Source organism: Carcharhinus amblyrhynchos, chromosome 8 (assembly GCF_965287045.1).
Source record: "Carcharhinus amblyrhynchos chromosome 8, sCarAmb.v2.hapA, whole genome shotgun sequence".
In the NCBI taxonomy this organism is placed as follows: domain Eukaryota; kingdom Metazoa; phylum Chordata; class Chondrichthyes; order Carcharhiniformes; family Carcharhinidae; genus Carcharhinus; species Carcharhinus amblyrhynchos.
Genome location: NC_137331.1, coordinates 59,850,365 through 59,876,750, shown reverse-complemented (window position 1 = coordinate 59,876,750; position 26,386 = coordinate 59,850,365). Strand labels below are relative to the sequence as shown.

Here is a 26,386-nt window from a genome sequence, read left to right as displayed (position 1 = left end):
AGAATTCTCTCCACTTGGCTGGATGACTTGCTCCACTTGCTCCAATAACCCTGAAGTTCAAAACCATCCAGGGCAAAGCAGCCTGCTTGATTGGTACCTCTTCCACAAACAGTCACTCTCTCCACTGCCAACGAATAGTGACAGCAGTGTGTACCAGCTACAAGCTGGAGTGCAGGAACTCACTAAGCCTCCTTGGGCAGCACCTTCCAAATCCAAAATTGCTACCTTCTAGAAGGACAAGGTCAGCAGATAGCTAAGACCATCACCACCTGGAAATTCCCCTCCAAACCACTCACCATCCTGACTTGGAAAAAAATCACCGTTCCCTCACTCTCACTGGCTCAACATCCTGGAACTCCCTCCTTAACAGCACTGTGGATGTACTTACACCTCAGGGACTGCAGCAGTTCAAGAAGGCAGCTCACCACCACCTTCCAGGGTGACTAGGGATGGGCAATAAATGCTGACCAGTGACACCCACATCCAGTAGCTTTTTTTAAAAAAATCCAATGTTTTTATAGATAGATATGCAAATTTTGTGCACCTCCTAGAATGCCAAAGATATTGTTTTTTAAACCAGTTGAAGGATTATTTCTTTACTTGGGAAGTGGAGAAAGAGCACTGATACTGTGTCATTGTCCAATCTTCTATTAAAATGGATTACAAATTTGATCACAGTGGAATAACTAGTTTGCTGTCAGTATGAAAACAAATGATCACAGAATGTTCATTCTGTCTATACGCTCAGCGAGGTTTTACGTGTTTAATGACAGGCTTTAAAGGAACAGAATAATTTGAAATTCTCATGGAAAAGAGGGGCCTATTTTCAGTGTGGTAGCAAATCCTTAAGCCTGGAAGACAAAGGTAAAGCAAAACCTATTTTTTGTAAAAGAACCCAGTGCCTTTAATGACTATTGGAGCAGGACACCTAGAGTTCACACAAGTAGGATCATGCACAACATAGACACTCACAGAGCTCGTTGTGTAACCTCCCACCTATCAAAGCACAACCAATGGAAAATCCAGCTCATAACTCTCAACATCGGAGAGTTCAGTAACATAGAGGAACAAAATAAATTATGTATCGCTTTTGATCGGTTGCATTTGTTTGTTTTCTGATTTGCATTTTAGGGCCTTTTTGTGTTCTGTGGTTTGATCACTGGCTGTTACTTCTGCTGCTGCCTCTGCTGCTGCTGTAACTGTTGCTTTGGTAAATGTAAACCCAAGTCCCCAGGGGCTGAAGAATATGAATACTATGTCTCACCAGAGGACCTGGAAGAACAAATCCGCACGGACATGGAGAATGGTAAGTGCCAAAGGCTGTTAACATGCCTGTTTTCCTTCAGGATGAACCTTCCACAGACAAGAAGCTCTGCTATAAGTCCTCAATTGACTAGAAAATGTGCAAAATCTTGGCCCTGATATTTCTGTCTCCTCTCCTGCATTTTGTTCCTCTCCCCAGTAAGCTTTTGCTGGCCTAGAGAGACTCCAAATCCTCCAATCTGAAATGATCATACCCATATTTAAATGTCTTAAATACCTTGGTCTTTCCTATCTCTCTCCTCTCCCCAAACACTGCCTTCCTTTCACTCTGACCTGTCGTGCATCCTCATTTCACCCTTACATTGGTAGATGCGCCCAGATCCCACACTCTTTGTCTCCAAACCTCTCCACCTTTCTACCTTCATCTGTTCTTTTAGAGTATCTTTAAACTGCACAAATCAAAAGAGAAAATGCTAGAAAATCTCAGCGGGTCTGACAGCATCTGTAGAGAAAGAAAAGAGCTGATGTTTCGAGTCCAGATGATACTTTGTCAAAGCTAAAAGGCATAGAAAGTGAGAGATACTGAAGGGTGAGGGAATGAAAGGTGAGTCATAGCCACAGAAACCAGGGGAAAAGGCTGCTAATGGCAGTCCATAGAGAGAATAAAGGGTGTGAATGACCAAATGGCAGAGAAGCTGAAATGAGAAGGTAAACTATGACAGATGAAGATGTGGGGGAGGAGGGAGATGGAATGGGTGGGAGAGAGATAAAATTTAGAAAAAAGGGGAGAGGGGAAGGCAAAGGGGGAGAAAAGGTAAGGAAAGGGGAGGTAAAGTAGGGAGAAAGAGTGGGGGGAAGAAAAATGAAGAAAGACAATAAGAAAGTAGAAGGTAGAGAACAGTAAAAAATGAAATAAAATGAAAACAAAGGGGTCAAGGTAGGGTAGAGCTAATCATCTGAAATTGTTAAATTCGATGTTGAGGCTAGACGGCTATAACATGCCTAGCTGGAAGGTGAGATGCTGAAGGATCATAGTGAGTATGATCGGCTGCAGCCTGCTCAGTTACCTGGGGGTCATCCGATTGAATCAAGAGTCCCTCAGGCACTTAGATTGCCACTGGCCAGCATCCGTCATGATTGATGTCTTTGACGTGGAGATGTCAGCATTGGACTGAGGTGGGCACAGTATGAAGTCTCACAACACCAGGTTAAAATCCAACAGGTTTATTTGGTACCTGAGCTTTCAGGGTGCTGCCCCTTCATCAGATAAGTAGCTCACCTGATGAAGGAGCAGCGCTCTGAAAGCTCGTGATACCAAATAAACCATTGGACTTTAACTTGGTGTTGTTAAATTGATGTCTTTGTCAGTGAAAGTTCTCCCACTGAGTGCTTCTGATCAATCAGAGGCTGGCAGCTACTCCTCCTGTCAGCATCAGCAAGAGTGCTGGTTGCAGATGGCAGAGACCCAGAAACATCATGGAACCCCAGACCAAAGGTGAGTGAATGCACATAAGAGATCTTGAGAGAGGGAGGGCAGTGGGATCAAAGAAAAGGACAAGGGGATGGCTTTCAGAGCTGAACCCCCTCACTTTCTCCACCTTTTCGAATACTGTGCAGGCACAGAATTTCCTGGTGGCCCTCTAAATGAATAGGTAACCTGTGGCCCCCATTAAATCACTGAGATAAATTGCAGTGTCCCCATGGATAAAAGGTGTCAGTTGGCTCATTAATGATTCTAGTCGACATCCCACCACCGTTGATTGGGAATCGTGAGTAAGCCCCTTTCACCCTCCAACTTAACCTGGGAATGTTCTTTGCTGCGGGAGGCTGACTGAAGGGTGCCCTTCTCACATGAATAAATAAACCTAGCCACAATAGTTCCCACCAGATGGGCTGCATTAAGTCCAGTCTGTTATGTGGGAATTCGAAGCATTTAGAATCTTTTCACCAGTGGATGCTTCATGATAAACTCACTCGCCTATTACTCATTGTCACATCTATTGTTGAATGGAAGACTGACAGTTTATTTTTAGAAGTTAAGCCATTATACTTTATTTAGCTTCTTTTTACAGCTTGGTTTATTGAATTAATCGGCATTGTTTTCTGTTTGTTCTAAGAGCTAAAACTGCTGTGGCCTGAATGTGAATAACAGGGTTTGATTTCTAGCAATGACTGATTGGAAAGGACAGGTGGAAAAATAAGTTTAAAATTCATTTTGGAAACAAATTTCTAACAGTACTGTACAGAATAAAATCAATACACTAAGTGGTCCACTGAAACACACTCAACTTCAATATCTAATAGGGAACAAAATTCTCACTGTGGTTTTGCTAGAAATTTAAATCACCCAGCATAGATTCGTAGGAAAAAGGTACTGTCACAACATTTATAAACCCAAGGCACCATCTGTATAGTGAGGAATGTACTGCTTTACGAATGATTTGAAATTCCTCAGACAGCCTGCCGTACTAACTTTCTATGTTTAACTATTAGAAAAATAATCATTCCGGACTCAACATCTTATAATCATCCTAAATTTAAATCGCATTCAGAGGTTGATGCTGGGCGGAGTTCCACCTAAAAGCCTGAGTTAGTATTCACAGAACACTGCTCTCCATCACTCAACAGTAATGAGAAACTGTGTTGTGTCTATGACCGATTTGCTTGCTCTGCTTTTATAGATGCCCCTATTATTGCTGTCCACAATGCACAGGCAGTGGGACAGGTAGATAAGGTGGTTAAGAAGGCATGTTGAATACTAGCCTTTATTAGCCGAGGCACAGAATATAAGAGCAGGGAGGTTATGATGGACCAGGATAAAATTCTCGTTAGGCCACAGCTAGAGTACTGTGTGCAGACCAGGCCACTACATTATAGGAAGGACATGATTGAATGAGAGAGGATGCAGAGCAGATTCATCAGGATGTTGCCTGGGCTGGAGTGTTGTAGCTATGAGGCTGGTTAGGCTGGGGTTGTTCTCCTTAAAACAGTGAAAGTTGAGAAAGGATCTGACTGAGGTATACAACATTATGAGGAGCATAGGTAGGGTAGATAGCAAGAAACTTTCCCCCTTAGTAGTGTCCAGGGGACATAGATTTAAGGTAAGGGGCACCAGATTTAGAGGAGATTTGAGGAAAAGCTTTTGAGGAATCTGGAACTCACTGCCTGAAAGGTGTTAAGAGACAGAAACCCTCACAACATTGATAAAGCATTTAAATGAGCTCTTGAAATGGCATAGCATACAAGGACCAAGTGCTGAAAAATGGGATTAGATTAGATGGATGTTTGATGGTCGGCATGGACATGATGGGCTGAAGAACCGCTTTGCTGTAAAGGTCTATGATTCTATGACTAACTGCCATGAATGATGACAATTTCTTTCATTTATTTTTTTCAGAATGACCTTTCTGTCAATGGCTTACTTTTTTGAGAGTTGTATAGTTTTTCTCTCCACCTTCCCATTCCTCAGCTCCACTTCACCCCCATTCTCAGAAAGTGAAGTCCAATTTCACAGGAGCTGGCTACCACCACTGGCTGTATCTATGCTTCATATGTGAACCTAAACAGTGTATTTCAGTAGGCTTTTCTAACAGAGGGCATCCCTGCAAAACCTAATCATGTCCTCACCAAACAACTCCTCTGGTTTCCTCAGGTTTCCTCCGGGTGCTCCAGTTTCCTCCCATGGTCCAAAGATGTGCGGGTTAGATGACTTGGCCATGCTAAATTGCCCCTTAGTGACAGGGGGACTGGCTAGGGTAAATGCATAAGGTTTTGGGGATAGGGTGGGATTGTGGCCGATGCAGACTCGATGGGCCGAATGGCCTCCTTTTGCACTGGAGGATTCTAAGATTCTGTGAACCACCACAGTTCGCAAAGGCATTACATAGTGACCAGGAACAAAAATCTCTTCTCTGAACGTACCAAATTTTGAACCTGGGAATTTGGTAGTTTGCATTTAATCAGATGGTGAGTTTACTTGACAAATCACACGAGGAAACCAAGTGATATATTTTTAAAGAGATACCATCTAAATATAGCAACTCTGGAGTGGAGCTTATCATGTTTCTTCCACATGTATCATCATGTTTAACTGGTCATGTTTCACTCTCCTGAAAATCAACTTGTATTTAAATTCTTATTTCTTGATTTATTTTGTGTAGAAAACCTGTAAAAATAACACCACAGCTGGTACTGATCCAGCATAACGCTCCAATTAACTGTCATTCACTCTGAAATACCTGCACATTTCCAAAATAGGAAATAATATTCCATTCTACCACATACAGTTCACTCAGCAGCTGATATCAGGGTATGTTTCTTCAGCTGCTGTTCTCTGGCAAAATACGTTCTATCAATGGTTTAGCAGTGGATGATCATTTGAATACTTGCAGTACTGCCCATGCTGTACATTATATAAGTGCACAGTGAAAGGAGGACTTTCTCCTGATGCAATGCAAACCCATATTTATTATGTACATGTGAAAAACAGAATATAACTATTTCTAGAAGTTGGTCTGATTTTACAGGAGGTAAAATTAATTATGAATTAATTAACAATGTCTGCTCTTTTGGGAACAAAGGGACATAAATTCAACATTGTTGTACCATAAAGCATGACCATTTTGATCAGAAGACATTAATTTTTCTGCAGCATAAACAAAACTCGCAGTAAATAAATTTAAAACATTGCATTGTATGCTCTTCCACAAAGCTTTGTTAGCTATAAGCCCACATTCCCATTGAGCTGAGCAAAGTTGGGAGGCCTTTAAATCCAATTCCAGGATTTCCATCCCCAATCACTATTTTTTACTAGGGGTACAGGTAATGGTAGCGAACACTCAGGGAGCACTCCCAATCCTGCCCCCAGCTCACCCTGCAACCCACTAATTTGAAGGAGTTAGTAGATGTGATTAATGGCACCTCAGAGGACTCACAAACAATGGGAGCACCCTAGTCGAGAACTGAGAAAAAAACAGCTATTCAACATTTTCTTTGAATTAAATTGCCCTCTTACCTTCTCATAAAACTGTCAATCAACCACAACCATTCATAAGGTCAATGACAAAAACTTCACACCTCATAATACTTTGTCAATAAACGCATAGGCATTGAAAAAGAACTCTTCGAAGATTTGATTATTACAAGATAATAAATGCATTATTCAAACAAGTCTATCACTTTCTTCTGCAGCTATATAAGCAGACCCTTACAGAGACCAAAGCAATTTCTGGAACTTAGCCAAGAATTCATAATGAGGCCATCTGGAAAAAACAAATTCATTGCAATTGCTTCTGTGGATCCAGTTGCGTTGAGAGCCTAACATTCTTGATTGTAAGTAGGTTGGTGTCTCAGTGAATGAAGACGGGCCTTAATCCCAGTCCACCCTTTCCAGAATGAAAATATGATGGGCAGTGCTCTCTGTAATAGAGATCCTTTTTTCCATCTCCTTCAAGAAATTCCAGCCCATAATATCAGATGGTACATTTTTAAACTTCAGAACTGTAGGTTGAGGCATAACTAGACAGTATTTCAATACACTGATTCATATTTCCTGTTGCTTTATTGTTGCAGATGGGGAGATCCCAATCGTGCTGCAGCCTACAAATGCAAATGAGAAAACTCAGCTTATTGGTGACGGTCGACGTAGCTACAACACAGATGGGTAGAATTTAAAAAGCAGCAAGTTGAGTTGAAAATCCAGGCAATGTGGACATGCCATGGAGTGTGGTTGTATTTTTCATTTGGAAAACGACATAATCAACTATCAATCTTGATATTACTTAAAACAACCACCATCAATAGTACCCACAGCTGTAAAATGCAGTTTGAAAAAAACCTATCAAGGAGCAAAGTCTAATTTAGCTTTGTTGCTCTAAACACTTCAAAATCAAATACTTGGTTTTTCTCACTTTGCTTTATAACATCATCTGGAATTGAGCATTCTGTTATTTTAAACACTTATGCTGACTGCGTTTGATAGACTTTCTTCCTCAAGTATTTGTCATGTTTTGTATACTGTGTAAGCAAATTGCACTTTTTTGGATAAGCAGATGTATTTCATTAAATAGACTCCAACTAGCTATGAGGCTGGGAAAGAACACTAATTCCCTCATCTTCACTTGACTAGCTATTCACTGTCCCAACAGCAAGAAAGTTAGAAATAAATCTTTCACTGCAAAATATTGTAGTAGTTCTGCTACTTGCTACTGAATTCTTTATGACTGGGACATTGTCATTGCACCTCAGAGTAATGGACTGACTGACTCGGTAATAAAATGACTGGGTGACAAATGCAAGGAGAAGCAAGATCAGCACTTCAATCATTTATAGTTTTGGAAGCGTTTTGTTGAGTATAAATGAACTGTGGTAGCGACTCTAGCAAGATTCCTTAGGTCAAAGGAAGCTATAAAAAGGATTTGAATAGATACCACATAGGACCTATTTGATGTACCTTTGGAGTAAAGACTGTGATATACTTCCAACCCATCTGAATCATAACCTCAGCTTAGTCATCTCCATTTCAGCTCTCTGAATACTGGGTGCCTTTTCGTAACATTTTTCAAATAACCACTGCGTAAATGAACACTTTTCTAGTTTAGTGCACAGTAGGATTAGAGAAATCTTCCAAAACCATAGGAAATGTCATCCTTGCATTTCTGGAGAAAAGATGTCATTTTGTTATTTTGTTTTGATGTTCATTCAGTATTCAAAAGCTTAAATCATCTGCATTTCACTCCTTCATGGGCTCAATGGAAATATTATAAATTCAGTTGAATTATCATTGCAATTCTACATCTTGCTTCTCACCCCACTGACCTCAAGGGCACATATCAAAAATTCCAGCATACACTGTGCTGTATTTCTCTAACACCTTGAGCACGAAGTTGTCAAATGACCCCCATTAGAACACAAGAAATAGAAGCAGGATAGGTCACCAGGTCCTTCCAGTCAACCCACTATTCAGTATGATCATGGCTGATTTATGCTGGCCTCAACTCCTTCATTGTGCCATTTCCCCATAACCCTCTGGACCTTAATCTATCAAATATTTATCCTTTACCATTTTAAATATTCCTAACGTCCATCTTCCACCACACTTTTGGACAAAGAATTCCAGAGATTCACCACCCTCTGCGAGAAGGAATTTCAGTGCATCTCAGTTTTAAATGACTGGCCCTTTATCTTGCAGCTATGTCCCCTTGTTCGACTCTCCCACTCATGAAAACATCTCATCATCTATTCTGTCAAGCCCCCTCAGGATCTTTTATTTGAATTAGGTCACCCCTCACTCTTCTAAATTCCCAAGGAATATAGACCCAGACTATTTAGTCTCTCTCATCAGGACAACATTCTCATCCCAGAAATCTGCCTGATGAAACTCCTTTGACTGCTTTCAATGTTACTATAGCCTTTTTAGGTAAGGGGATCAAAACTATATGCAGGATTCCAGGTTAGGCCTCACTAACACCATGTATAATTTCAACAAAACCTTCCAATCTTTAAAAAGTAAAGTTTATTTGTCAGTCACAAATAAGGCTTACATTAACACTGCAATGAAGTTACTGTGAAATTCCCCTAGTCGCCACACTCCAGCACCTGTTCGAGTCAATGCACATAAACTCCAACCCCCTTGGCCATAATGCCGTTTGCTTTCTTAACTACTTGTTGGACCTGCCTGCCAGCTTTTTGTGATTCATGCACTAGAACACCTAGATTTCTCTATACTTCACTCACTTGCAATATCTCTATATTTAGATAATAGTCTACCTTTTAATTCCTCCTACCAAAGTGCATGACCTCACACGTCCCCACATTAAACTCCATTTGCCAGGTTTTCACCCAGTTACCCAATCTATCTATATCCTGTTGCAGAATGATAATCTCCTCATCACATATCTTCATATCAATGGCATTAGTGTAAAATGTTCCATCTTGTGATCCAATAAAATCCTTCTCATCATGCTCCACATTGAGGCAGTGATTCTGAATGAAATTTTTCATTCATAGTGTCAACTGAACAGAAATTATGTTGCAGTTTTCCACAAAAGTTTGCATTTTTCTTGTATTGCCAGTAGCAAGAATCTTGCTGTCCATCAGCACAAACTAGAATTTCTAACAATTAAATAGTAGTGATAAGGGTAAGATTCCCCACTTATTCAGCTCCTTTGCCTCTAAATTTGAAGCAGAGTAACCATCTGTGTACATATTTCTCTCTAATGAAATATGTACACTGTGGATTGTTGGACAATTTCATTAGTTCCTATTAAAAAAATACACATGTTCGACTTCACACCTTCCACACTTTTCATATCAATAAAGATTGGTAAATAGCAACAGCAATTTCTAAAAAAAATTCAGGAAGGTTTTATCAAGGCAGATGATTTTGTCTTTGTCAACACTTTAAAAATGAAGTGTCAAAATTAACAATTGATTTGTGTAGTTTTCTTCTGTAATTTGCTGTAGCTAATGTATTAAAACATAATAGTTAGCCATATATGATCATGCTTTTGCTTGACCTTTTACTTGTAAAGACAAAACCTTTGTTCAGTCCACTTTGGGAATACCATCTGCCCACTGCAGATAAATCAATTATGAAGAGAATGTAATTTTCAGGTTTTACATATTTTCTACCAGCCCAGTTGATATCCCATGAAGTGTCAAGTGTTCTCAGTTGTAAGCTGTTACATTTGGCCACTGTGCTTGCCTAGAACAAGCATAAATGGCATTCAGATTCCAAAATGATCTGATTTCTCCTTACTTCCCCAAATGTGCAATCAAGTGAAACTCTTGAATAGTTTTGCAAGCTCACATCTTGCACAAAACATGACCACTTTCCTTGGCATATTTTCAATGTTCCAGTGATCAGGAGATACTGTGTTCAATGTAAGTTTCAGTCATCATCATTTGTAGAGACTATTAAAATCCCCAATCCTTAACCAGATATGAAGTGCCCTACAATTAATAGCATCACTTCTGAGACAGTGATACCTGAACTACTTGGCCTCACTTCTTTGGTGTTTACCCAACACATTGTGATATAAAGTATGGGTGATGCAAATGCGAATGAAAACCAAGTGGGGATATAAAAAGTATTAATTTTCTGACATACAATATATATTGCACAGCTCTCAGAAACATGCTGCATGACTAAATATTTATTCGTTAGTGGCTATTAGTATTCTGTCACCATCCGCTCCACTTCTTGCCTTGCTGTAACATTAATAAATAGAAAACTACTAACTTCCATGCAAGAAGCTTTGTTCAAAGCATTCCTTTTACCTTTTGTATTTTATGTTTACCTCATTTTTTCCTTTCTATTCTGTTTGACATTGAGCGTAAACTGTGAGGAAAGAAAAGAAATACAGTGTTTGAACAAGAACACTTCTTAAAAATGTATGGTTGCACTGGAGCTAAACAAAATAAAAAATAGAGATGTTAGCAAAATGTCTGCAATCAGTAAAATGATTTAATATTTGTTTAAATATTTAAATGATTATACATTTGCTGATATGAAAGAATCTGTATGTTATTAAAAAAGTACTGTTCTAAACAAAGGCCTAGTTGAATGTTGATTTGATGTCTGATATTTCAATATCTATAACTCTTTTATGGTTACATTCGCTTTCTCTCTTCAGGTGCAATCCTTTAAGAGATTTTGGCACCCATGAACTTAAAGATTTTGGTCCAGGGATAGAGGCGGATTTACAGTTAGTGGGGTTCTATGCTCACCTTCATTAATTTAATGGGTCTCACATATTGTTCTTCCTGACAGCACGGTGACACAGCAGTTAGTACTGCGGCCTAACAGCACTAGGGGTCTAGGTTCAATTCTGGCCTTGGTCACTGTCTATGTGGAGTTTGCTTGTACTCCCCATGTGTCTACATGGGTTTCCTCCCACAGTCCAAAGATGTGTGGATTGACAATGGTGGATTGACCATGCTGAATTGACCCTAGTGCCAGGGGGATTAGCAGGGTAAATGTGTGGGGTTACAGGAATAGGGCTTGGATGGGATTGTGGTTGGTTCAGACTCAATGGGCCAAATGACCTCCTTCTGTACTGTAGTGATTCTATGGCTGCAAAGCTGGCACTGGGGCTGACATTTTCAGAATTATTGTCAATGTCCTCCAGAGTTCACTGCAGATGGGTTTCTGCTTATTCCTCACTATTTAGGTTTCTTCTTAATGGTGCACTTGTACCGCCCTATAAATGTTTATCATTCTGGATGTCTGGTTTTGGTTTCCAAGTAGAAATCAAGGTGGTCTCAGAACCCAATCACCCCTTTCCCACACCTTCAGCCTCTCTATTTCCTCAAGATCAAACCTTCCTGAGGTACAGAATCCCAGAAAGATGCATCACAATAAGTGGCCATTCAACTCATCATGCTGGCTCCAGCTCAATGAAAGAGCCGTCTTAATAATCTCACTTCTCTGTTCTCCAGAGTCCTGTAACTTTTCTCTCCTTCAAGCATGTCTCCAATTCTCTTTTGATGGTTATTATTGAAAAAACTTCCAATACTCTTTCAGCCAGCACATTCCAGATCATAGTAACTCATTGTGCAACATGTCACCTCTAGTTATGTTATCAATGACCTTGTGTACTCCATGCCTCTATTTATAAAGCCAAGGATTCCAAATGATTTTTAACTATGTTTTCAATCTTGATCCACATACCAGTCTTTATCTTCTTGAAGACATAATCATAGAGCTTTACTGTACAGGAAGAAGTCCTTCAGTTCATCATGTCTGTGCCTTGTATGTTATGGCATTTCAAGTGCTCATTTAAATGCTTCTTAAATGTTGTGAAGTTAATATCACCAACACCTTTTCGGGCTTTAGACTCCTTAAAAGTTTTTTCTTCAAATCCCCGCTAAATTTTGTGCCCCTTACCTTAAATGTATCTCAGTTATTATCCTCCTCACCCGATGCAATTTTTCTAAGTTTTATGTCATCTGTTGCTATTTGGAGTGACTCCAGGCACTGCATGACATGAAAATGCTGGAAAAATCTCAGCAGATTTGATAGCATCTGTGGAGAGATAAAAGAGTGAACAGTTTCACAACACCAGGTTAAAGTCCAACAGGTTTATTCGGTAGCAAAAACCACTTGTTTTCAGAGTGCTTTCCTTCCTCAGGTAAGTTAACCTGGACTTTAACCTGGTGTTGTGAAACTTCTTACTGTGTTTACCCCAACCCAAGGCCAGCATCTCCACATCATGAGTGACAATAGAGCCAACTTTTCAAGTCTGGATGACCCTTCACCAGAGGACTGTGTGGTCACCTAGACTCGAAACTTTGGCTCTGTTCTCTCTCCACAGTTGCTGTGAGACCTGCTGAGATTTCCCAGCATTTTCTGTTTTTCTAGACTCCAGGGTCCCGCCATGTTTTGCTTTTATAAATGCATAACATAAGGTGGAAATTACCATAAGAGTAATATATGACAGGTAGATCCACTTGTTTGACTCGAATGTCAGGGAACTGAGGGGAATATGAAGAGTGAGGGAGACGAGAGGCAAAGACAAGGGAGAAAGGGAAGATGCAAAGTTATACAGCAATTGCAAAGCCTTTGGACTGGAGAGGAGAAAGCTTGCAAGGATGAATTAGGGTGAAAAAATGGCAGGTTGAACACGCGAACAGTTTGAATGGAAGGTCATGTACAGAAGGAAACTAAAGACAGCTAGTTTTCTATTTTTAGGATTTCCTAACAATCCAGGACTTGTGACTACGTTTGACCAATATTATCACTGAGCAGGTGAAACTTTATTTTCAGCTCCTTCGATAGCTCAGTTGGTAGAGCGGAGGACTGTAGAGGTTAAATACAGGAAATCCTTAGGTCGCTGGTTCAAATCCGGCTCGAAGGACACTTTTACTTCATAATTCCAGTTTCTGATTAATATTTTCAATAACCATGTAAATTATAGGGAAGAAGCATTCCTGGCCCCTGATCCTCACATTCAGGATAGGTTTTTTGGCTGCTGTTTGATAAACTATATGTTAATTATGTTCACTTGTGTTCAGATTGTGGACATTAAATGGTTCAATTGTGCCCTTATACAAAGGAGCAGACTGAAACGAGTTGTTGGATCTTGGAAGTGCATGTTTACAGAGAGTCATGCATGAGTCTAGGGAAAAGTGGATTTTTGTAAATAAATCTTATAGAGCTGAAGACTGAAAGGTTATGCAATAGATATTTTGCATATATTTAGATACCTAATTTTGTCATGTAGTTTTTATCATGTTGCGAAAACCACTCAGCATGTTACACTGGCACTCGGAGTATTGAGACTGGGAAGTGCCAAGAGCAACTGAAGACAGGAATTGCAGGAGAGATGGCATAGCAGAAAATATATCCCAGAAACTTTAAGCAACCTTGTTAGCTCACTTCTATCACGCAAACAACAGTTCCAGGATTAATAGTCCAGGAATGTTTTGGTTGACTAAGTGAATCTCTCGGCAGCATAATAGATTGGAGAACTACAACGTGAAACAGGAAATACTCCTGTCTTATGAAGTAAGTTCCAATCTTTAGGCAATGTAAAAACAACACCATCATGTCTGTTGTCACAGATGTGTGTATTTATCATAAATGCGAACTGATGATTTATGGTGTACTATATTTAAAGTAGTACTTCTTCTGACTTACAAAATTTTGCTACGCATCACTTGGCAAATGCTAGTGAATGTATCATTTTAAAATGTGAGCCCTGTGTTTCCGACCCTTTAATAATACGCCTCGGAACATTTCATTATTTTAAGATATTGTGCAAATGCAAATTTGTGCGTTCATTCATAACGTGTAGCGTTTGTTACAGTTACTGATATTACCCTGAATAGACAATGAATTCCCATGCAGTGAAGAATTAATTCAATGACGGACATTTAAAATCCGAGGAACAGCAAAACAAAAAGACGCATTCTCTTTAGGACAATGTACTGCAGGGAATTGAAAAAAAGCGAGTCAGGCAGGAGTCGAACCTACAATCTTCTGATCCGTAGTCAGACGCGTTATCCATTGCGCCACTGACCCGACAGACATGCTCTTTCCGTGTTACTATAGTAGCAGGACAGTGACTATAGACTGTTATCCTCTGAATTCCCCTCAGGCAGCACTCACCCACTCAGCCCCTGTTCACAGCTCAGCGCTGCTTCACTCGGGGGGAGAAGCTTTACAGACTAGAGTCCCGCAGTGGGAAATACAGTCAGCTCTGCACTGCAGGAGTGACAGGCTGTGTGGGTGTGTGTGAGAGAGACTCAGACTGATCCCAGAGTGAGAAGCTGTGTCTGAGAGACTCAGACTGATCCGAAAGTAGTAGCTTTTGCTACCAAATAAACCTGTTGGACTTTAACCTGGTGTTGTGAGACTTCTTACTGTGTTTACCCCAGTCCAACGCCAGCATCGCCACATCATGATCCCAGAGTGACAGGCCATGTGTGTGTGTGTGTGTGTGAGAGAGAGAGACTCAGACCAATTTCAGAGTGACAGGCTATGTGTATGTGAGAGACTGAGACTGATCCCAGAGTGGCAGGCTGTGTGTGTGAGAGACTCAGACTGATGCCAGAGTGAGAAGCTTTGTGTGAGAGAAAGACTCAAGCTGATCCCAGAGTGACAGGCTGTGTGTGAGAGAGAGGGAGAGGCTCAGACTGATCCCAGAGTGGGAAGCTGCGTGTAAGAGAAAGACTCAGGCTGATCCCAGAATGACAGGCTGTGTGTGAGAGAAACTCAGACTGATTCGGAGTGACAGGCTCTGTGTGAGAGAGACTCAGACTGATACCAGAGTGACTGGCTGTGTGTGTGTGTGTGTGTGTGTGTGAGAGGGAGACTCATATAGATCCCAGAATGACAGGCTGTGTGAGTGAGAGAGACACAGTAAGAAGTCTCACAACACCAGGTTAAAGTCCAACAGATCTATTTGGTAGTAAATAATAAGAACATAAGAAATAGGAGCAGGAGTAGGCCATCTAGCCCTTCGAGCCTGCCGCGCCATTCAATAAGATCATGGCTGATCTGTCGTGGCTCAGTTCCACATTCCCGCCCTCTCCCCCATAACCCTTAATCCCCTCGTTTATCAAAAACCCATCAACCCGCGTCTTAAATATATTTAGCGAGGCAGCCTCCACCACTTCAACGGGCAGAGAATTCCAGAGATTCACCACCCTTTGAGTGAAGAAGTTCCTCCTCAACTCCGTTCTAAACCGCACCCCCCTTTATCTTGAGGATAGAGGTGGAGAGACTCTTCCCGCTCAGAAAGGACTGTAGGACTAGGGGGCACAGCCTCAAGATAAAGGGGGGCGGTTTAGAACGGAGTTGAGGAGGAACTTCTTCACTCAAAGGGTGGTGAATCTCTGGAATTCTCTGCCCGTTGAGGTGGTGGAGGCTGCCTCGCTAAATATTTTTAAGACGCAGGTTGATAGGTTTTTGATAAGCGAGGGGATTAAGGGTTATGGGGAGAGGTCGGGAATGTGGAACTGAGCCACGACAGATCAGCCATGATCTTATTGAATGGCGCGGCAGGCTCGAAGGGCTAGATGGCCTACTCCTGCTCCTATTTCTTATGTTCTTCTGTCCTTATCCTATCCATCCCATTCATCATCTTATATGTCTCAATGAGATCTCCCCTCATTCTTCTAAACTCTAATGAGTACAAGCCCAGTTTATTCAGCCTCTCCTCATAGCTCAACCCCCTCAACTCCAGCATCAGCCTAGTAAACCTCCTCTGCACTCCCTCCAAGGCCAAAATATCCTTGCGTAAGTGCGGCGACCAAAACTGCACACAGTACTCCAGCTGCGGCCTCACCAATGCCCTATACAGCTGCAGCAAGACCTCCCCACTTTTATATTCAATCCCCCTCGCTATGAAGGCCAGCATCCCATTCGCCTTCCTGACCACCTGCTGCACCTGCAGGCTGGGTTTTTGCGACTCATGCACAAGGACCCCGAGGTCCCTCTGCACCGTCGCCTGCTGCAGTTTTTCGCCACGTAAGTAATAGTCTTTCCTACCATTAATCCTACCAAAATGGGCCACCTCACACTTGCCAACATTAAATTCCATTTGCCAGTTCCTGGCCCATTCGCCCAGCCTATCTAGATCCTTCTGCAGACTCTCCACACCCTCCGCGCAATTTGCCGTTCCACCAATCTTGGTGTCATCAGCAAATTTCGACACCATACACTCGGTTCCCTCCTCCAGATCATCTCTATAAATGGTAAATAGCTGAGGCCCCAGCACCGACCCCTGGGGCACTCCACTAGTCACCAACCTGCAATCCAAATAGCACCCATTAACCCCCACTCTCTGCCTCCTATTTGACAACCAATCCTCTATCCACGCTAACATCCTACCCCCAACTCCATGCCCCCTTACCTTCTGCAATAACCTCTTGTGAGGTACCTTGCCACAGGCTTTCGGAACACTGTTCCTTTGTCAGGTGAGTGGAGAGTTCTGATCAGAAACAGGACATATAAAGGCACACACAGTTTACAGAATACTGATTGGAATGAGAGTCTTTACAGCTAATCTGCTTTTCAAGTCTTAAAGGTGCAGACAATGTGAGTGGAGATAGCATTAAGCATAGGTTAAAGTGATGTGTATTGTCTCCAGACAGGACAATAAGTGAGATGTTGCAAGTTCAGGCAAGTCATGGGGATTACAGATAGTGTGAAATGAACCCAAGATCCTGGTTGAGGCCATCCTCATGTGTGTGGAACTTGGCTATCAGTCTCTGCTCAGCAACTCTGCGCTGTCATATGTCATGAAGGCTGCCTTGGAGAACATTTACCCAAAGATCAGTGGCTAAATGCCCATGACCAATGAAGTGTTTGCCAACAGCTGCTGCTGTGATCCCAGGGTGACAGGCTGTGTGTGTGAGACTCAGACTGATCCCAGGGTGACAGGCTGTGTGTGTGAGACTCAGACTGATCCCAGGGTGACAAGCTATGTGTATGAGATTCAGACTGATTCCAGCAGCTGTGTATGAGACAATACACTGCTTTAACCTATGCTTAATGCTATCTCCACTCACATTGTCTGCACCTTTAAGACTTGAATAGCCGATTAGCTGTAAAGACTTGCATTCTAATCAGTATTCTGTAAACTGTGTGTACCTTTATATGTCCTGTTTCTGATCAGAACTTTCCACTCACCTGACGAAGGAAAAGTGTTTCCGAAAACTTGTGGTGTTTACTACCAAATAAATCTGTTGGACTTTAACCTGGTGTCGTGAGACTTCTTACTGTGTTTATCCCAATCCAACTCCTGCATCTCCACATCATGAGTGAGAGATATTCAGACTGATCTCAGAGTGACAGGCTGTGTGTGTGAGAGAGAGACTCAAACTGATCCCAGAGTGAGTGGGAATGGGGATTATTTATTTGTTTGGGACGGAGAGATCTCAGAGGAACAGGAAAGTCTGCAGCTGCTCCTGTTAGTGAGAGTGTAGACTGACGTTGGGACTGACACCGGGTCTCTCTCTCTCCCTCTCCCCCCAGTCCAGCTCCTGCCGCTCCCTCACTGCTCAGAGTGAGAGCGGCAGCTCCGTCCCAGTCTGCACAGTCCCAGCCGGAGCCCCGGTCCCGGGTCAGTGAGTCTGAGCCGGAGCCCCGGTCCCCCGGTCCCGGGTTGGTGAGTCTGAGCCGGAGTCCCGGTGCCCAGCTCGGGTCGGTGGTGTGAAGGACGCGGCTTGTTGAGGAGTCGGGTTGCACTACTATTTCAGCGCCTTCGATAGCTCAGCTGGTAGAGCGGAGGACTGTAGTGGAGAAACTCAGGAAATCCTTAGGTCGCTGGTTCGATTCCGGCTCGAAGGACGTTTCATTTTTATTACTTCACTTCCCGGCTGATAATTTTCCACCGATAATTGCGGTCGTTTTAAGAACATTTTGAACAGTCATAAATACTTTCCGGCTGATATTTTACCAGTAAAACCGTTTCAATGACTGAATTCGCAGCTACGTTCATATGGGCTGCTCACTTGGAGACTTTGGACGAATGGGTTTAACGCAGGAGTTGTATAGGGGAGTTCTGTGTGTGCGGATTTAAAGTTATGATGTGGAGGTGTTGGCATTGGACTGGGGTAAACACAATCACTCACCTGAGGAAGGATCAGCAAGCGCTCGGAAAGCTAGTGGCTTTTGCTGCCAAATAAACCTGTTGGATTTTAACCTGGTGTTGTGAGATTTCTTACTGTGTGGATTTAAACATAGGAATTAGGCATACATCAGCTGTACACATGGGTTTGATGTAGACGCTATGTGCATATTGACTGTACAAACTATGTTCACATGGGCTGGGGGTACAAGTTCTATAGCTTTATTGAGGCTAAGCCTAAGGAACAGTTTAGAAATGTTGCTTCTCTCTAAGCTGCCCCGCCATCTCTAAATTTTTGACATGTCAACAGTTTGGGTCAACTGTGACTGAGACTCCCAATTCAAAGTTGTTACCTTCACCTAGAACCTGACTTCAGGGAGCTCAAGGAGAAAGGGAAAAATTTGGACCATGGTTTTTGCAGCACAGAGGGAGGCTATTCCACCCTTCACTGCTGCATCAGCTCTTTGAAAGAGCGATCCGATTTAATTCCAAACCCAGCTTTTAAACTTACAAATCAGTCCTATTCAAAATGTCCAACTGCCTTTTAAAAGTTCCCATGGAACAAGATTCCTCCAAATTTTCAGGTAGTATGTTTAAGATCTTAACAATCCACTGTGTGAAAACATTTTCCTAATTTTTATTTTAGTTATTTTAAATCTCTAACCTTTGAAATTAATTCTTTCTATTTGCTCTATCAAAACTCCTTAGGATTTTAAATGTCTCTATCCGGTCTCTTCATAACTTTCCCTGGTCAACAATCTCCAATCTGGCCATGCAATTCAACTTCCTCAAGCCTAGCATCATCCTGATAAACCTCTTCCAAATGTTGTCTGATATCTTGACATTTCTTTTAAACTGCAGTGCCCAGAATTGAACATAATCCTCCAGATGATGTTTAACAAGAGGTTTGTGAAGCTGGGGGTTTTCGTATATAGTGCCAAGTATCCTGTACGTTTTTAACCATCATAGATCATAGAATCCCTATGTACAGATGGAGACCATTCAGCCCATCAAGTCTGTTCTGACTGCAATCCCACCTAGGCTCAATTCTCATAACATCATGCATTTACCCTGCTAATCCCCCTGACACCACGGTCAATTTAGCATAGCTAATCAACCTAACCTGCACACCTTTGGACTGTGGGAGGAAACCAGAGCACCCAGAGGAAACCCATGAAGTCACAGGGAGAATGTGCAAACTCCATGCAGAATCTGGGACCGTGACACACTGAGGTAGCAGTGCTAATTGTGCCACTGTGCCATCCTAAATGGCCAGGGGGCATCTTGGCACTGCCCAATGGGTATCAGGCAATGCCACCTTCTCAATTTATCCTATCACCTTCAAAGATTTGTGAATGTGCACCCTCAGGTTCCCCTGTTTTCCCATACCACCTTACACCTCTCCATGTTGTTTTACCCAATAATATGTTACTTCACCAATGCGGTTAAAAGTATCTGCCATGTCTGCCAATTTCACCAGTCTGTTTGTCCTCCTGAAATCTACTACCATATCATAATAAATATTTTGTATTGTCTGCAAATTGTATTTCCTATACTCAAGTTCAGATCATTTATAAGAGAAATAGTCCTAATACCATATCATAAGATAGACTGTGGATAGTTCTCTCCAGTCAGAAAAGCATGCAATAACATTTGCAAATGTCACATGACCAAGCATCATGTGACCTCACATGATCAAGCCTCAAGGAATACATCTAACCACAATGGGAGGGCAGCACGAACTCCCTGAAAATTGTCAAACTCCTTGCCAACATGACTGTCCAGCTTTAGCAATTGACTCATCTAGCTCATTGTTCTATTGATACTGCACCGTACATTATGTAGTGCCTTGAACTATATCAGATTTAATTCCACTACCTTATCAAGAACACTATTCCAAGCATTATTTATAGCATGAATCCTGATTTTGATGCTGAATTAATCTTTTATCAGATTATTCGCCATCACTGGTCCATCACTATGAGGGATTTGCTTATGAAGTTTTCAATTTTGTTCCAACATCTGGGGGCAGGCAAGGCTCTCCATTGATAACAAAATTTGCAAAATTACCCACATGGTTTTTCAGTTTACCACTATGTGAATAAAATCCACAGAGAGGTCTCACCATGTGGGGTGCTGCTGTGAGAATTCTGCCGAGTAGATTGTAAGGCACTCATTAAACTGCTGATAGCTTTACCAATTTAATATTGTAAGGCTTTCAGCAACTCGGCCCCAATTAGATAAGACCTTAATGAGAAATTTGTAAAAGTTTGACAAATTGTTGGGGCTGCAGGCTGACAAGCCTCTGGGTCCTGATGGACTTCATTCTAGGGTTTTAATTGGAGGAAAATTCTGTTAGATTGGAAAATAGCCAGTGTAATTCCTTTATTCAAAAGGGGAAGTAGATAGAAAGCAGAAGGCTACAGGCCTGGTACCTTAACGTCTGTCACAGAAAAATGGTAGAAGCTGTTATAGCAGGGCACTTAGATAATTTCAAGGTAATCAGGCAGAATCAATCAGGTTTTGTGGGAGGGAAATCATTGTTTAACCAACTTATTGGAGTTCTTTGAAGAAGTTTAAAGTTCATTTATTAATGTCATAAGTAGGCTTCCATTAACACTGCGATTAAGTTACTGTGAAAATTCCCCAGCCACCACATTCCAGTACCTGTTCAGGTACACTGAGGGAGAATTTAGCATGTCCAATGTATGCCTTTCAAACTGTGGGAAATAGCCAGAGCATGCAGAGGGAACCCATGCAGACACAAGAAGAACCTGCAGACTTTGCACAAGCAGTGACCCAAACGGAATTAAACCCATGTCCATGGTGCTGTGAGACAGCAGTGTTCACCACTGTACTGCCCCCATGGTGGCACCGCTGTGATATGTGCTGTGGATAAAGTGGAACTGGTGAATGTGCTGGACTTAGATTTCCTGAAGGCAAGTTAAGTGAGTGGGCAAATATCTGGCAAATGCAATATCATGTGGGAAAATGTGAAGTTGTCCATTTTGGCAAGACGAATAAAAAAGAATATTGGCCCATAACTTCCAATCAGTGGCAGAAAGCCAGGGGAGCCATCAGAAATAACAAACATTTTTGCGCACTTATCTGAGTTGAAAAATTGTGCCCAAACCTCCAGTGAGAGCTGCAGACTTCTGCCTTCAGCAGAGCCAACACTACAGGTCCCAGAGCGATACAGGAGGATAAGCTATGCCCCCATGACATGGCCAGGCTGGGAATGCCCATTGAGGTCCAACTTGAAAATAGCAATTTGCATTGAAAGGATTACCCTGCTGCTACAAAAGGTATGTTGAAGCATTTTTTATCATTTTTATTTGCTATATCTTTTAAGTAGTTAATCCTATTGTCATTGGCTCCTTTAAAGTGTAATTTTTAATTTTATGATTGAAGATGGGTATTATTTGATATGTATAAATGAACAAAGGCTTTGTGATTTGTTTTAAATCTGTGAAACTCCTTTTTAAATCTGCATTATATACTATATAACTTTACATGTGGCATGCTTATGAGTGTTCGTATATTTCAATTTAGAATATGGAAGCTAAAATGTAATTGAGAAAAAGAGATCAGAACTTCTTGGACCATGATTTGGATACCTTATTGCAAGAGATTGAGCAAAAGAGGGTTCATATTTTGGGCCATGGAAAATCTAAATGTGTTTAGCATTAGCATTCTTCTGCCTTGCTTACTTCATATATATTTATCTGATATTTAACTGCTCTATTTTGATGTTTCAATAAAGCATTTGTCTACTTTCATGTTTTCTTTTAATTTTTCATTGAAGCATGAGTAGAATTTTGTAAAGTTCAATGGAAAAATTTATTGAGAAATATAATGTTGTAAATACAAAACTCTGATACCATGTTAACATGTAACTAAACATTTTATTTCAGCAGCTACACTTTGACATTTTGTTTAATTGCCTCATCTTTTCAAATTTTTTACAAAATACATTTTTCTGTTTAACACAACGATCAATAAAATTTATACAGGAACACAACAGTTCTGTTGTCTCCAAACAAGGAGGTAAGAGAGGAAGGGATACGAGGAGGGGTAGGAAGGGAGGGACAGAATAGGGAGGGGGAAGAGGTCAGGGAAGGGGGAGGGTAGGGTTCTGACATAGAAATTGTACATTTGACATAAAGCCTGACTTTTCTGCGCTAAAAATGTGATGTACCAATGGTGGTGAAATAAGACTCCAGATTTTCAATCTGCACTGGAGTCTGCAATATCTGTCAGGCAAAGAGTTGATATAAGCTTTTTCTAGGAGACTTGCAAATTAAGGAATACTTCATTAAAGCATTTGAACCAGTCAAGTTGCATACTTTCCACTGTAAATGTACAACTCATTACACCAAGATGCTTCTAAGGATCAACGTGGCATCAGGAAGACTCTTAAAATTGGGATAAACAAATAGGGTGGGATTCTCCCAAAAAAATTCTAAGTGTTGAATTCACATAAAAACTGGAGTAAATCCCATTAGTTTTTTTCAGTTGGACTTTCAAAATGAATCTCCCACATTCTGTGCGCTGCAGAGTGTGGGAGATTCACTAACGTGAATCTTGTGAAAAATCAGTGGGCAGGGCCTCTTCCCGCTGGACAGGCCGACAGTATAGCACTGAGCGAGATCAGTGCATGCACAGTAACCCATACTGCCAGCCTCCCAATCGCTAGCCAGCACAGCAACCCTGGATTAGCTTCCCCCCTGGCCTGATCACTGGTTCTCCCCCAGACAAGTCCAGGCCAGCCTTGACCCCCACCCTCCCCAACCTCCCAGTCCCAAACCCCCCACCCCATGGCAGTATGGCTCCCCCAACACCCCAACGTCCCTGATCACTAGCCTTCCTCCCTCTGTCACCACCGTGCAGTTGGACCACCCATCCCCACCGATCTCCCCCTCAGAGGCCCTGCCCCTATATGCTCCACCTCCATTAGGTCACACCCTCTTGCCTGATGCCCGGCGGGCAGTGCCAGGGGGCCATGCTGGCACTGCCAAGTTAGCAATGCCAGAGAGCACCCCCTTACCCCAATCCTTTGGGGATCCTCCATGGCCCCCCTTCACTCCAGCAGGGTTGGGCCGCCAGCTCCCTGCAAGTGGAGAGCAATTGTAAATCCCGCTGGAGTGAAACACCCGGAGACTTCAGGCCCCCACCCGCTAATTACATGCAAATGCTATTTTAAATAAATTATACAGCTCTGTGCCGATTTCTGGCTCGGAGCTGACTGCACCAGAAATCCGGCTGCTGGAGACTTGCAGGGCCCATGGTGCCCTACAGGGAGCCCCCAAAACAACCTCTGCTTGAGTCTCCCAGCCCACTACGATTCGTGGGGGAGGGCGGGGCGCGATTGGGACTGGCCATGGATAGGAGTTGGGATGTGGTGATGACCAGGGTTGGCCATGGTGGAGGTGGTTCTGCTGGCTATGGGGGTATGGGGGTCAGACTGGCCATCGAGGGAGGTTGGGTTTGGGGCTGGCGATCAGCCAGACAAACTGGCAGGGAGGCGTGAAAGAGGGCTCAAATTTTACCATCGCATTTCACCCATTTTTGGCAGTGAAAACTTGGTAAAGTCAGGTGTGAGGCGAGTTGGGCGATCCATGCCCACCTCCATGCTGATTTTCTCTTTACCAAGGCCTGAAAATGGCCGCGATCGGCACCATGCCTGAAAGGGGCACATTAGCCATTTAAATACATTTGAATCAATGGGCTGCACACCCAACTTTACCGGCACTTCCCCCTTTACCACCATGTTCACCAATCTGGAATCAGCGCGAAACAGGCATGTTCCATAAAAGTACAATTCGGGCGCTCCACCACTGAGGGTTAGTGAGGAGGTAAGCATAAAACATCCGACAGCTCTCTGCTGCTCATGGGTGTCCTATTGTTGCAGCCATTTTCTGTCTCAGGTCGGTGGCAGCTCTGCGATTGTGTGTGGGGCGGGGGGGGGGCTGTTGCTCAGCAGGGTCTCCGAGGTCTCACTTGGAGCACAGACCCGGTCTCAAAACTGACCTCAGGTCTTGAGGTGCTGCTGGGCCCTAGCTCACTCAGCACTCTTCCAGCTGCAGGATTTACACAAAGTCCCTCCAAATTACACTGCTGCAGCCTCTCAACTTTGCCAGGTGCTGTGATTGTGGGGAGCATGTGGCTGGGGGAATTGGGGGGGCTGTGATTGTGGGGAGTATGTGGCTGGGGGAATTGGGGGGGTGTGATTGTGGGGAGTGTGTGGCTGGGGGAATTGGGGGGCTGTGATTGTGGGGAGCATGTGGCTGGGGGAATTGGGGGGGCTGTGATTGTGGGGAGAGTGTGGCTGGGGGGATTGGGGGGGCTGTGATTGTGGGGAGAGTGTGGCTGGGGGAATTGGGGGGACTGTGATTGTGGGGAGTGTGTGGCTGGGGGAATTGGGGGGCTGTGATTGTGGGGAGTGTGTGGCTGGGGGAATTGGGGGGCTGTGATTGTGGGGAGTGTGTGGCTGGGGGAATTGGGGGGGGGCTGTGATTGTGGGGAGCATGTGGCTGGGGGAATTGGGGGGCTGTGATTGTGGGGAGTATGTGGCTGGGGGAATTGGGGGGGGGCTGTGATTGTGGGGAGCATGTGGCTGGGGGAATTGGGGGGCTGTGATTGTGGGGAGTATGTGGCTGGGGGAATTGGGGGGGGCTGTGATTGTGGGGAGCATGTGGCTGGGGGAATTGGGGGGGGGCTGTGATTGTGGGGAGCATGTGGCTGGGGGAATTGGGGGGGGGCTGTGATTGTGGGGAGCATGTGGCTGGGGGAATTGGGGGGGGGCTGTGATTGTGGGGAGTATGTGGCTGGGGGGATTGGGGGGGGGCTGTGATTGTGGGGAGCATGTGGCTGGGGGAATTGGGGGGCTGTGATTGTGGGGAGTATGTGGCTGGGGGAATTGGGGGGGGCTGTGATTGTGGGGAGCATGTGGCTGGGGGAATTGGGGGGGGCTGTGATTGTGGGGAGCATGTGGCTGGGGGAATTGGGGGGGGGCTGTGATTGTGGGGAGCATGTGGCTGGGGGAATTGGGGGGGGGCTGTGATTGTGGGGAGTATGTGGCTGGGGGGATTGGGGGGGGGCTGTGATTGTGGGGAGCATGTGGCTGGGGGAATTGGGGGGGCTGTGATTGTGGGGAGCATGTGGCTGGGGGAATTGGGGGGGCTGTGATTGTGGGGAGCATGTGGCTGGGGGAATTGGGGGGGCTGTGATTGTGGGGAGTGTGTGGCTGGGGGAATTGGGGGGGCTGTGATTGTGGGGAGCATGTGGCTGGGGGAATTGGGGGGGCTGTGATTGTGGGGAGTGTGTGGCTGGGGGAATTGGGGGGGCTGTGATTGTGGGGAGCATGTGGCTGGGGGAATTGGGGGGGCTGTGATTGTGGGGAGCATGTGGCTGGGGGAATTGGGGGGGCTGTGATTGTGGGGAGTATGTGGCTGGGGGGATTGGGGGGGTCTGTGATTGTGGGGAGCGTGTGGCTGGGGGAATTGGGGGGGCTGTGATTGTGGGGAGCATGTGGCTGGGGGAATTGGGGGGGCTGTGATTGTGGGGAGTATGTGGCTGGGGGGATTGGGGGGGTCTGTGATTGTGGGGAGCGTGTGGCTGGGGGAATTGGGGGGGCTGTGATTGTGGGGAGCGTGTGGCTGGGGGAATTGGGGGGGCTGTGATTGTGGGGAGCATGTGGCTGGGGGAATGGGGGGGCTGTGATTGTGGGGAGAGTGTGGCTGGGGGAATTGGGGGGGCTGTGATTGTGGGGAGTATGTGGCTGGGGGGATTGGGGGGGGCTGTGATTGTGGGGAGTATGTGGCTGGGGGAATTGGGGGGCTGTGATTGTGGGGAGCATGTGGCTGGGGGAATTGGGGGGGCTGTGATTGTGGGGAGTATGTGGCTGGGGGAATTGGGGGGCTGTGATTGTGGGGAGTGTGTGGCTGGGGGAATTGGGGGGGGCTGTGATTGTGGGGAGTGTGTGGCTGAGGGTATTGCGGGGCAGCTGTGACTGTTGATGAGCTATGGGCAAGCAGCGTTCCTTA

The 26,386-nt window shown here is 43.9% G+C and overlaps 1 protein-coding gene and 3 non-coding genes across 11 annotated transcripts in view; 3 read left to right on the top strand and 1 right to left on the bottom strand.

Annotated features, from left to right (window-relative positions):
* Nucleotides 1–10,782, top strand: part of dnajc5b (DnaJ (Hsp40) homolog, subfamily C, member 5 beta) — a 125,636-nt gene extending 114,854 nt beyond the window's left edge. For all 8 annotated transcript variants that reach the window (XM_080194156.1, XM_080194149.1, XM_080194155.1 and 5 more), the window contains 2 exons: nt 1,132–1,306; nt 6,835–10,782. In XM_080194156.1, the coding sequence (XP_080050282.1) occupies nt 1,132–1,306; nt 6,835–6,929 (270 nt within the window). In that variant the 3' untranslated portion in view covers nt 6,930–10,782. The remainder of the gene's footprint in view (nt 1–1,131; nt 1,307–6,834) is intronic.
* A 2,250-nt stretch (nt 10,783–13,032) lies between these two features.
* Nucleotides 13,033–13,121, top strand: trnay-gua (transfer RNA tyrosine (anticodon GUA)). The gene is given in 2 exon segments: nt 13,033–13,069; nt 13,086–13,121. It is a non-coding gene; the product is annotated as a tRNA-Tyr (tRNA).
* A 1,093-nt stretch (nt 13,122–14,214) lies between these two features.
* trnar-acg (transfer RNA arginine (anticodon ACG)) lies at nt 14,215–14,287 on the bottom strand. Its single transcript has one exon. It is a non-coding gene; the product is annotated as a tRNA-Arg (tRNA).
* Nucleotides 14,288–17,972: 3,685 nt separating this feature from the next.
* trnay-gua (transfer RNA tyrosine (anticodon GUA)) lies at nt 17,973–18,061 on the top strand. Its single transcript is given in 2 exon segments — nt 17,973–18,009; nt 18,026–18,061. It is a non-coding gene; the product is annotated as a tRNA-Tyr (tRNA).
* Nucleotides 18,062–26,386: the final 8,325 nt, after the last annotated feature.